At 37.9% G+C, this 12583-nt stretch overlaps 1 protein-coding gene across 1 annotated transcript in view; it reads left to right on the top strand.

Moving 5' to 3' along the window:
* Positions 1 to 12583, top strand: part of TRPM6 (transient receptor potential cation channel subfamily M member 6) — a gene marked incomplete at its 5' end in the record, with an annotated part of 70706 nt that overhangs the window by 50222 nt on the left and 7901 nt on the right. Inside the window, 8 exons of the mRNA XM_056325504.1 lie at positions 77 to 174; positions 2478 to 2536; positions 3970 to 3995; positions 5790 to 5840; positions 8099 to 8164; positions 10468 to 10754; positions 11018 to 11100; positions 11640 to 11845. Of these exons, the coding sequence (XP_056181479.1) occupies positions 77 to 174; positions 2478 to 2536; positions 3970 to 3995; positions 5790 to 5840; positions 8099 to 8164; positions 10468 to 10754; positions 11018 to 11100; positions 11640 to 11845 (876 nt within the window). The remainder of the gene's footprint in view (positions 1 to 76; positions 175 to 2477; positions 2537 to 3969; positions 3996 to 5789; positions 5841 to 8098; positions 8165 to 10467; positions 10755 to 11017; positions 11101 to 11639; positions 11846 to 12583) is intronic.

Here is a 12583-nt window from a genome sequence, read left to right as displayed (position 1 = left end):
CATAGGTGTTTAGTTTGTAGCAGAAGAGCTGTTCATTTACACTCTGGAAATAACTGACACCTCCTCTTTTGGCTAGGTTTGGAACGTCTCAGTTACATGCACCAGAAAATGAAAAATCAAGACATCGGTAGACATACCATACCGTTCTGTGATTACCTGAGGCATCCTCGAGAGGTAAGACCTAAGATTACACATCCTAGTTCATAGCTCTGGCAGGACTCAGTCCAGGGTAGCTCTACTGACGTCCCTGGGCTTGCCACTATAGGTTCTTTGTCCTGAAATACCTCTTGAGAGAAGAGGAACTTTGTTGTCTGCTGGCACAGTGCATGTGTGCGAGTAAATGAATAATTTAACAGCTGTTAACACTCTTTAAGATTATTGAAGTAGGATATTAAATTATTGAATCACAGAGTGGTTCTGCATATGAAGAAGTTGATCAGAACTGATGCATGTGTTGACGTTTCATTAGGGAATGAGTGAGCACACAGTTTGGTCTTATACCTGTAGGCAGAATTGGTTAGTGAAGTAAATTTTAGAAAGTTAGCTACATAGCTCTTAATCTATCACACAGAGATAGTTATTTCTTACAAAGTGGAAGTTAAATAATGATAATAACTACAAAGCTTAGATTTCTTAACCACTGGCTTATAAACGCTGTATCTAATTATTTATCAAAATTAATTTACAGCTCCATAATGCAAAGGTCCTCTGCCTATGTAAATCAACATAGGCTCATTGTGACTTTGATGGAGCTAGACCAATTTATATTTCCTGAAGACTGGGGGCAGAAACCTGGATTACAGAAACTTCCATCTCATTTAAAAGCTAATGGAAGAAAGTGTATCTATCTTTCACTACATTGTGTAGGCGTATCTCAGAGGTATGAAAGGAAATTAACAAAGAATAAATTAAGAAAAGGAACTGTGAAATAATCCTTTCCTCTTCCTTTTTCAACAGCTCACTTCCTTGTTTGTTTTACTTATAGCACTCTTGTTTACTAAAACGGTCATCTTTAAATGGCTAGCTTATTTTTTACAATGAATGTGGTTTGTTTTTTTTGATAAGGAATAAAAACAAACTATATAGTTTCAGATCTACTGCTCTGAGTGCTGTAGAATTTGAATCCCAAATACCAGGAAAGAGAGCTTGAATCTAAATTTTAAAAGATGACATTTTTCTTAGGGATGGAGGGGGGGGGGGGGAGTGGAAGAGAGAGAGAAGTAGAAGTAAATTACTGATTTTGTATTCTGTAAAACCTGATCTTGTATCTGTGAAACACAGGGTCAGACAACCAAAATAAATGTACAGTCAGGAAAACTGTGTGAAGGGATCAAATAATCTGGTGCTTCAAAACTCATATTAAGATGTCTTGGGTAAAACTCAAGGATGGGATTTTTAAAGTTCTCAGAAAAATTCCACTGATTACAGCAGGATTGGAGTTAGGCTGAAACTAACCACTTCCAGAATTCAAATTATTTATTCTTTCAAGATAGAACCTCCAATACCTACTGAATAGCTATGGCCTCTCCTTAAGTCCTGTCTGGGTTATGCGAATATATATATATATATATATATATATATATATATATATGAGATGTAGCAATGTTGCTGCATCCAACTGTTCCAATTGAAGTATGATCTATTTTAAAGAAACACTTTTTTTCCTGAAGTGGTGCTTCTCAGATTTACCTACTGAACACCAGTGGTTCAGAAATCCCTTCTGATGGGTAGCAGGGAGCAAAGCAAGGTTGTATGTGGAAAGGTTTTGGTTTTGTTAAAGATTTTTTTCATCTGCCAAGCAAACTACAAGGTGAAAATATGAGTGAAATAAGAAACCAGTGAGTTAAGTTTCAGATAATATTCAAAGCTGAGTTTTTAAACTTTGTCATCTTTGAACTTTTTGGGCGGGCTCTACTTCTTTTGAGGATTAAAATCTGCCTGCCTACTATTCAGAAGAACAATCCCATTTCTGACTAGCACATTAGGAGGACCCAATTTTCCCTAATACTGCTGGGAGTTTAAAGACTGTTTGAGTACTTCAACTGTAACAGCTGGAAAATCTGTGATCTAGGTATCACTGGAAAGCTGCTCAGCGTGTTACCTTCTGTTACAGAGGTTTAGGGTGCATTTTATTTTCAACAACTGTAAAACCTATCCCTAAATTGGAATTTTCTAATATAAAGAGAGTTCTGTCCGTATTAGAACACACTTTTGTGAGTGTATTGTTGTATAGGTGGATACCTGAGTATTTTATTTATATGTATGGGCACAGGATGAAAAACTGTAATTCGAGCGAATTAGTTCCATTTTAGTGTAGGTATGGCAATGCTGTGATTCACCTCCTTGTCAGTGTCATTATTCATGCTAACAATAAGCATATCAATATCTTTTCAAGATTGTACCTTTATGAGTTGTGTAGGATATATATGACAGGGATGTGCATATTTTACCAGTAAAAGTATCTCTCTTCTTTGCAGGATGTGAGTAATAGCATATTTGGAGCCACCAACAAAAGTAATCTGAACAGGAACTCCTTGTATGTATTATTAGTATATTGAGATATTTATCACATGCTTTTAGAAAGAGACTTCTATGCTTTCTGCAAGTTTCCACTTCAGTTCTACAGTATACTTAGGATATGAAATTGGTGTGAAACAAAAAGTTAAGGCAATTCAGTCTGTTTAAGTTTCTTTAAATTAAGCCTTATCAATGATAAAGAAGATCCATTTAAATGAAGTGTGTAATTTTAGGTGGAATAGACACCCCTTTTTATTCTAACAGTAATCCAATTTTCTAATTAAATCACTAAGATCACCATAGCTTCTTTAACTAGCCATTATTCCAATCTAGTAAGCATGAAAAGTTGCATTTGCTTTTGCTGTGCAAATTGAATGTTTCCTTTTTTAATAATTAAAATGCTAGCAGCTTCTGAAAGCTTCTCTCATTGTCTGATTAATCTCTTTCATACTGAGTCTGCACTTTTACAAAATATTTAGCTTGGTTTTCTTGATGTTTTTCAATAGTTATTAAACTTAGATTGTATTTAGTGCAAGTATAGTGATTTCAAAAGTGTTTTCAATTTTATTGTGGATTTTTTTATTTTTTCCCCAGCTTGATTGATCATTATCTTAATAGTGGGGGTGATTTTTTCCACATGCAGCTTTGTCTGTATGTTCCTTTTCCTTTTCTGTCTTATTTTCTTAAATTTATTTTGTATCTCTTTTACTTCATAACACTGTGGTTGTAATAGATAGAAGACACTAGAAAGCTGTCACATACTGTGTGCTTTCACCGTGGGAAGAGGAAAAAAAGATAGTGTTTTTTACCCATACTGTGGTTGGCTTTTTGGTTTTTTGACCCAGTCATTTATAAGCAGTAGGCAAACTGTATACTCTCCAGCAGGACATATAGGCCTGATTCTGCAGCTTATTCTGTTGTCTTCACTGGATATCTCTGGTCTGTGAGGTGAATCATATCTTCTGTCTTTTGTAACAAAGACTGCTTTAACATTAGTGCTGATGCTGTAGTCTTTTCTGCAGCCTTGCTAATCCAAAGGACCATCAGTTAAAAAAGTCTATTTGTGCAAGCAATGGTAATGGCATATGTAGCTCTGAATACATCTCAGCATTGATTGAAAAATGAACAATTATGTATGTAATTCAAGTGGTCTTTAACTGATGCTGTTATTGCAGTGTAAATGAAATATCCAGCAGTGGCAGAATTGTAAGAGCAGTTCAACATAAAGAAGAAAAAGAAACATGCAGAAAAATGTGGCTGTTCTTCAGTAACAAGAGTATTTGCTGATTGTTGTAATGAAAAAAGTTGCACTGAGGGTTATTTTGTTTTATGATTCCCAATCAAGCCTTGGTGAGGTTTTCCTTCACATAGATCACATCTTTTTATATGTACCAGTATGAGGTTAATGACAGAAATTTTGAAATAAAGTATCAAATATTTGCTTTTAAACAGGTTGAGAACTTCAGAGGAAGCTGACAGTAAGTTTTTGGTTGCTTGTCACTCATTTTAATTCCTCTCTGCAAATCCCACTCAGACAATTTTGAAGTACAAGTCGAAAAGGAAGTTGATTTACTGTAGCTGAAGGGTTATAGGAATATGATCAGCTACTGTTTCATGTGTTAGTTGCTATTTCATACTTTAAAGTGAAAGGTTTTTTTATGAGGAAATATCTTCCTCATGATAACTGCAAAATCTTAAAAGAAAAAAAATTTTTTTTACTCTAGTCTGCCCAGTAATGTTGTCCTCTTCAGCAGGAAGAAACTTTTAAGATGATGGTTCTGCTTTCATCCCTGGCAGTCCAAGAGACCTCCTGAGTTAAAGCAGGGTGTATACCTGAGGATAGATTGTGATGTAAGATTTTCAGTGTATGCTTGATTTTTCAGTTTGCAGTTTGGTGTAATTCCTCTGTTTATGTGGTTTTCCTGAAATTATGGAATCAGTGAAGGATTGAATTTGTTATGATATTGCCAATGAAGAAATTCAAGGTTATAGTGAGGAATGACCTTGTTCCACAAAAGTAGAGTGCGAGTTAACTTTACTTGTATTTGTTGCCTTTTAGTCTACCTTCCAGTTTTCCTGACATGCCACTTAGCCATAAGAGGCTGAGCAGCTTGGCATCTATCTCTTTTTGAGTCTGGCTGTGGTGCAGAAATTAGTTGCTCTTAGACTCATCTCCCCTTCAAGTGCTGCTCTTTCTGGGTTGTGCACAAAATACTGCAGTGCTGAAGCACACTGCTGCATGCATAGTAACTGGTGGAGCTACTCTCTAAAGCACCCCACTGCTTTGATTAAAATCCAGTTTTCCCATCCTCAGAAGGAATGACTTAGCCCCCATTCCCCTTTTCATGTTAGTTGTTTTACAACATATGAAATGTAACAAAGCTAGCTGGGTCCAGCAAGAAAGAGAGCAAAAGCAACCTTGAATCACCAAGGGCACTCAGTGGAAATGCTGCGCCTTCCCCCAACATCTATCTATATTTTTTATTTAAGATCTCTTTTGCTAGAAAAGGGAATATAAGCAAATAAAATACACCAAGAAGAAAAGTGTAATGTTCAAATATTTTGATGAAGATTCAGTTTTGATTTTTATTTTATTTTTCAGAATTAAAAATAGTACAGTATACTTATTTTCTGAAGTCTGGCATTTTGAAGGATTGTCTTCCAACAGAAAAAAGTGATTTCATCAGATTAATGGGAACATGCTCATTAATCTTGGTTTTATTATAAATAATTTTTATAAAACAAAGATTTTTGGACCAAATTATCTGGTGGTGCCTCTTAAATGTGTACCCACATAAATTGTTTGTCTGTTTATATTTTAACAACATTTCAGATGCTGTGGGTTAAAGGGACAGTATTATAACTTTGGTGTCATAGTATGGTTGATGGAATGCTTAATGACTGAGAATGGAGTTGGAAAAATCATGCCTTTGGGAGGCTGTGAAGCATGATGGACAGCAAAGTGCTTTTAATATCCCAGAGGTGTAATTGGCTTAGAGAAGCTACATGTCCTTGAGGTTAATATCACAAGTTTCCCACCATTTCCCTGAATAAATAAGTCATCTGGCTATATTACATTGATGACTGAAATCTGCCAATACACTGTACATTATAATGTAGTTAAAGCCTATTAGTAATTCTCTTTAGAATGCTGAAACAGTAATTCTGATTAATCTGTTTCATGACAAACTCTGGGGTGGAAGGAATTAAAAAATCATGCATTTACGTCTGCTACAATAATTAACGTAATGATCCTTTAAACATTATTTCAGATATCTTTGCCTGCTTGAAAACATCTCAAGATCTGCATCATCACTACTCAGGTAAGCAGGAGGCACCAGAATGATATCTGAGTAATTTAACAAATTAAAAAGAACATTAGTTCCTCCCTTGTCATCCTGTGTGATTTTCATTTTGAAGAATTGCACAATTGTCCACTGCTAAGAAGGTTCTATATTAATTCATGCCTAACACTCCAGTGAGGAAATTATGAATTATTTTCTTGCTGCTAATTGCTCCATTCTGGGTATTTTTGGCAAATCCAGAGCAGAATGTAGATAATCACTTTCAAAATATCATGGAAACAATGAATAGAGCTCCGATTCCTTGGGGGGCAGGAGAGGCACTCATTTGTTTATAGCTGTCACTTACCCTCATGCCTCCCACGTCCTCCTTTGTACTTTCTGGAGTTGGTTCCTTCAGTTAATTGGTCCTGTACTACTTAATCTGTGTTTATATACCTATGAACTCCTGGAAGTTTGGCAGGGAATAAATCATCTGAATGCTAATTGCCTGCAGTCCTGTCTTTTCCTGAACTGAGTATGCAGATGTTCCCACAAGGCTTGGACTTCAGTTTTTCCCGGAGGAGAACGGAGCAGAGCTTGCCAGTAGATGTCTCTATTGCCCACAGGACTTGGCCTCCTTTAAAGGGAAGCCTTGGGGAAACCAGAAGCATTAGCAGCCTCCTGAAGTTCAAAAAAACTATGTGGTTTTCATGGGAATAACACCTCCTGGTTTGTAATCAGTGTACAGGAGTAATTTCTCTGACACCGTGGCATTGTTGCAGTGATTAATTTAGCTCTCGTTGGGCATGCTGTTTGAGATTATGTAGGACTTTTTAGCACAGATGAGAGTGATTTCAATCATGAGTTGACAAGTGTCTCGAGGTCTCCAGTGTAAGGTTTTTTTCCTCAGGAAGATTGGGATACAATTTAGCCAACTATGCCCAAAAGTTAGGTACCAAAATCCTGCAGCATATATGTCTTATGCGTTATTTTTGCTGTCACATTGTGCAGGCAAATGTGGTGCTGCCTCTTGGCACACCCAAAAGAACTTGAGCTTTGACTCAAGTTCAGCAGCTGGTGCAAGTCCACTTCACGTTGCTTTGCAAGTCTCTAGAGTGAGTGCTGGCAGGCTTTGACAGACAGCACAGTTCTAGCAGCTCTGCTGTTCATGTCCTTGTCACTCCTGTGCACTAATTTTGTGACTAGAGCATGTGCATAGCAAGGCATCAAGGGAGGACCTTGATTTTCAGTCCATGCCCCAGAACTATTCAGGCAGGTTAACCAATGTCTGTCAAATTTGGAATATGTAAGCAAGTGTTGAAGTGGAGTCAGAAATGCAGATCTGCTGAAATGATAACACTGATTCTTGGGCTGACATTGCATGGGTCCCCTTTGCTCTCTCCTTCTGGGCTAAATAATCTCTAATTAATTTCTGCTCAGAGAATTAATCTTAAAAAGAAGGACAGGTGGTGTCCATGCTCTGGAAGAGCCTTTTAATTGCTCTGCAGAGAACCACAGCTCTCCTGTGGTTCACTCTCTGCTTTGGATGCTAGTTTTGTCTTCAGCCATTGGATAGGGAAATTAGGCAGTCAGCCTGTAGCATCCAAGTTGCCTCCTTGTTCTAATCTTACTCTCTTTGTGGTTTTCTTTACATGTCTTTCCTCCTTCCTGATAACACAGTCAGTGTGGCGGCAAATCCATAAATACTTAGCTTGTGCTCTGAAGTTTCAGAGGTGCTTGCCTGAGAAATAAGCCATCAATTAGGGACCTATAATAACATTACTGATGTTTGGCGAGGAGCCCAGATGAAGAAACTGTGCTCTGTGCAGGGGAAGCTTGTATTTTCCTGTTGTGCCTTTCTAAATCCCCAGGTGCTTCTGAGCCTCGTGAGGCAGTAAGGGCAGCTGGGGTCAACACATTATCACTGGCACAGTGTGAGTGTTGCTCCACTGGAGCCAGCAGCAGGAGGAGATAGCCACAGCCCTTGGTGGAAAGAGGAGGATGAAGAGTTAGCAGAAGCAGTCCTTCTTGCTAGGGTGCAAGGGGCTTGTCTCAGAGAGCTTGTTTCCTTGGAAGGAGGGGGATCAATGAATGGGAAAAAGAACAGCTGCTCGTGAGATACCATGGGCATGCAAAGGAGAGTTGCTGGCTGGGTAGAATGGTGATCAGATTTGACACAGGAACACACTGCAGCCTCCTTGGCTTTGTACACTACCATAAAGTGCTGCCAGGTGCTTTTGAAACTCAGCCAGCTTGCTGGTTATTCATTATAGCAGTGAAATCTATGTTGTTTGCAGCTGTTGAAAGAAACAACTTAATGAGACTTGCCCAGACCATACCATTTACACCGGTCCAGCTCTTTGGTGAGTACCAACTTCCTGGTCATGTTTTTTTGCTTTATAAATATTCAGTGCATTATCCTTTTAAAGATTGTGTTTAAGAAATTTTCTTGGATTAGTTTCAGCAATTCTCTCTAACAGAGATGAACCAGAATCAAATTGTAGTCATGCAGTAATTTAGGGAATTTGGAGGTCATCTGCTCTAGCTTCCTCTCCAGCCAATTCAGATCAGGTTGCTGAGGGCCTGTCCAGTTGCATTTTGATATATCTATACATGGATATTGCTCAGCTTTGCTGGACAATCTCTTCCAGTGTTTGACTGACTTCATTGTGAACCTAGTATTTTTCCCAGTATATGTGGAGGGTTCACTTACTGTAGCTTGTATCTGTTGGCATTCATGTGATTACTGTCAGCCTCAGAGATCAGTCTTAACTCCTTTGTCACTGTACCTGTGGATACATTAGGATAGCTGAAGACAGCAAAAAGATTCCCTTTAACCTTAATACCTGCATTCTCTCTCTCTCTCTCTCATATTGTGTGGATATATGTATAGGATATCCCATCAAGAAGAAATCCATGTATTGGCTGAAATGGCACTACTCCTGTACCTGGTACAGAAGACTTGTAGTGTACCAGGGAAAAAAGCCCCTGTGCTGTAACTGAAGAGTGGTAGAGAATAATACATAAATCATTTGGAAGAGTTCTGAAAGTAGTGTGCAGTATTGGCTTACAGCAGCAGAAGCTGCTCAGCCTCTAGGCACTTGAGATCTAGGTGTCTTCTTTTCAATGGGTAGAATATTTTGTGTCACAGCAAATAATTGCTGATACTTGCAGCATCATAGGATTTCTTGGGACCAGATTGCTGCAGATAATTAATATAGCTATGAGCATATTGAACATTCTAATCTTTGAAGCTCCCAGGAGACACCTTTCTAGGTATTAAATTGTCAAAAGATAATAAAATGAAGAATTCATGTAAGATTAAAAAATGTCTAGTTATAGTATCTTTATTCAGGTCTCTGCCTTTTATATAAGACACTGGCTTTTCTGTTGCTTTATTTTAAATTAAAATGTGTGCAAGTTACGGTGTTTGACAGCATCTACATTTGTGGTAACTGGTGAAGGTAGGCTCAGGAGTAGGGAGGAAATCTACTAGTCTGAATCCAGTTTGTCATTCTTTATGCCATACTTTGCCATTTTGCAGATGTAGTTACCTCCTTACACTTGCCAGTAAAAACTTGTTACCGACAAATTAACATTGCGAATAACGTGAGTTGCAAGAAGGAAAGCCAGGCTTAAAAAATCAGTCCACTTCTCTATTAGTTTGGAAATGACGGCAACAGAAAGGTGCCTTGTTTATGCTGTGAGAGAGGAATGCTATTACAACTATATAGGGAAACAGAGTGCAACTGAGTTAAAGCTCACCAGATTTGTTCTGCTTTCAGAAAAATGTTATTAGCAGGAGCAGAACATCTGGAATTTTGTGCAGTACAAATAACACTGGAATGTCTAGAAAAAAGACAAATCTTAGTTTAAAACACCAAAACTGTAACCTTCCTGTAAATTTGCTTTAGCTTGTTCTCCTAGGATTCCTTGTTCCAAGGAAAGTCATGTCCTTTTCAGTATAATTTCCCTGGCTCATCATGGACAAGTCACTGCTTTTGAAACAACTCAGCTGTCTGCCTCAAAAGGTGGCACTTTCCAGCCCTTTAATTTTGTAATTGATAACTATTACAAGCTGTGTGTGTTTGTTTGCCTTAATTTGTTGTTTTGTTTTGGGGTTTTTTTTTATTGTTAATCACAGTCACAAGGAAAATACTGTGAGTGTTCCATGAATCCTGATTAACTTAAAACAAGTCTTATTAAAAATTCCCCTTCCACGTAAGTGCATAAACAGAGGAAGCCACACTTGGGGTATTGAAAGTTAATACACTGGAGATAAAATGGCAACCTTTTAAAATTACATACTTTTAAAGTTCAACCATCTTTAAGTACTTAAACTGTGGCAGATGAGATTGATTACACAGACCAGAATGAGCTTTGTTTGTGTGGAAGTCTCATGGAGGTCTTAAATTCATCTCTGTTTAGAGACTTTGGGCCACTTACCACAGTAGATCTTAAGCAGAACGTATCTAGTAAGTAGTGTAAGTTTAGGCTGGGGATGTTTTGACACAGAAGAACAGTAATGATAAAAACCTCTTTTTTGAAGTGTGGCTTACAAAGGTGTGTGAAGTAGTACTTTATTTTAAAGCACCAAATCAAAAGGCAGTTCTCTTCTGTTTCTGCAATGTGTGACTTCTGCTAACAAAACTTCCTTGTATTTAAGCTGGAGAGGAAGTGACGGTCTATCGACTTGAAGAAAGTTCACCTATGAACCTTGATAAAAGCATGTCTTCCTGGTCCCAGCGTGGTATGGCTGCAATGATCCAGGTCTTGTCACGAGAGGAGATGGATGGGGGTCTGCGGAGGGCCATGAAGGTCATTTGTACTTGGTCTGAGAATGACATATTGAAGCTGGGACAAGTATTTATTGTGAAGTCTTTTCTGCCAGAGGTGGTTCAGACTTGGGAAAAAATCTTTCATGATGGCACAGTGCTACATCTCTGCCTGAGGGTGAGTTCAGACCTGAAGGCACACTGACTGGTCTAGCCTCATGTGCCTTAAATATTTTACTGCTTACATGTGAATGTCTGCAACGTGGTTGGCATGTGGTTTGATGGTTCCTTTTGGAAAGGAAAAAGGTTTTGTGCAAGATATATCTCCCATTTGTAAACAGTATACAATCATGTGTGTATGTTTGTTTATTTGTTTTGACAAATTCATGGCACCTTTCTTCATGAAAATGAAAGTGAAGTTTGTAACGTTATTTTCTTCAGGAGATCCAACAGCAACGGGCTGCCCAGAAGTTAATCTATACCTTCAATCGAGTGAAGCCTCATACTATTCCCTATACTCCAAGGTAAAATTGCTATCTTTAAGTATTATGTACCAATGATTTATCTTTTCAGCTGTGTCCCAGGTCTAGTGCAGCCTCCTTTCCCATTGTGGATAGAAATAGCTGCTGCTTAGACTGCCTAATGACAGTTAATCAACTTTCTAAGAGGAAAGGTAGGCAGCTTTGAATTTTGTCTTTATAGCTACATGTAGTTGCAAAGTAAGCTTCATAGTGCTGTTCATTAGATGTAAGCAAGAATTGCCTTTCATACAATTAACAAAAGACAGTTTGATAAAGCTCATTTACAGTGGGCTGGAGTAAATCAGATTATGTTGTTTGTCCATAAACTGTACTTCCTGATCAAGTGCTTTGTTCTGAGAGTTATCAAACCAAGAAAGCTTTTGTGCTGTCTAACATTTGGTACCTCCTGCTGTTCGAAATGCTTCAGATAGGGAAGATGTGGGCTCCTTTTTTGGTATATTTACTTTGCATAATGCTGTGTGCTGACTGTGAGGGTGTTCATTACCCTGCCAGCTCCTGGCAGACAGCATTTATATCTTCAGGTTCCTGGAAGTTTTCCTCATCTACTGCCATTCAGCAAACCAGTGGCTGACCATTGAGAAGTACATGACTGGGGAGTTTCGGAAATACAACAACAACAATGGGGATGAAATTACTCCCAGCAACTTACTAGAAGAGTTGATGCTGGCCTTCTCTCACTGGACCTATGTGTACACCCGTGGTGAGCTCCTTGTCCTGGATTTGCAAGGTGAATGCTAGCATGAGATCAATATTTGAAACAAAATGAAAAGCAATTCTCTCAAATCATACTGATGAGTGGGCCAAATTCTTTTGTCGTTTACATACTGGCAAAGCTTAAGAAACCCCTGGATATCTATTGTACGGCGTAAATGAGTATCCACAGAAACACTCTAGATTTATGTAGGTGTAATGGGAAGATAAATTGACTTCAAATATGTCTAGGCTGAGTGACTGGACAAAAAAGCAGTTATATAAACTGTGCAGGAACATTTCAGCTAGCTCCAAAAAAGTACTCACAATTAAGATATTTTTATTAAGATAAATAAATAATTCAGAGATTCAAGTGTAACCATGTATATACACACTTATTGTATGTGTGTATCTGTCAGAAGAGTATGAACTGCTCTTTGTATTTTTTAATTAATAAATCTGTAAGCAGATTACATAAGCTGCAAACCTGAATGCTAGTCACAAAGTATGGTGACTCCTTCAAAGAGCATGTGATGACTTTACTGTACATGTGTAAGTGGGAACATGGCATATTTTAAAGAGATAAAACAGTTGACAATGTTCAGAAGATGAACATCACCCGTCAAACAGTACAAACACTATTGTTTGCCACTTCTGTCAAGGGAAATATGTATGGGTAGACAGAGACTTAACATATTTAAATTATATAGCATCCAGAAGTTATGAATTACAAAAAGCCATGCTTATTATACAAAATATACCTATAATTCCATCC

Source organism: Falco biarmicus, chromosome Z (assembly GCF_023638135.1).
Source record: "Falco biarmicus isolate bFalBia1 chromosome Z, bFalBia1.pri, whole genome shotgun sequence".
Taxonomy (NCBI): domain Eukaryota; kingdom Metazoa; phylum Chordata; class Aves; order Falconiformes; family Falconidae; genus Falco; species Falco biarmicus.
The sequence above is the reverse complement of the archived record's forward strand: the minus strand, read 5'-3'. Positions and strand labels throughout refer to the sequence as shown.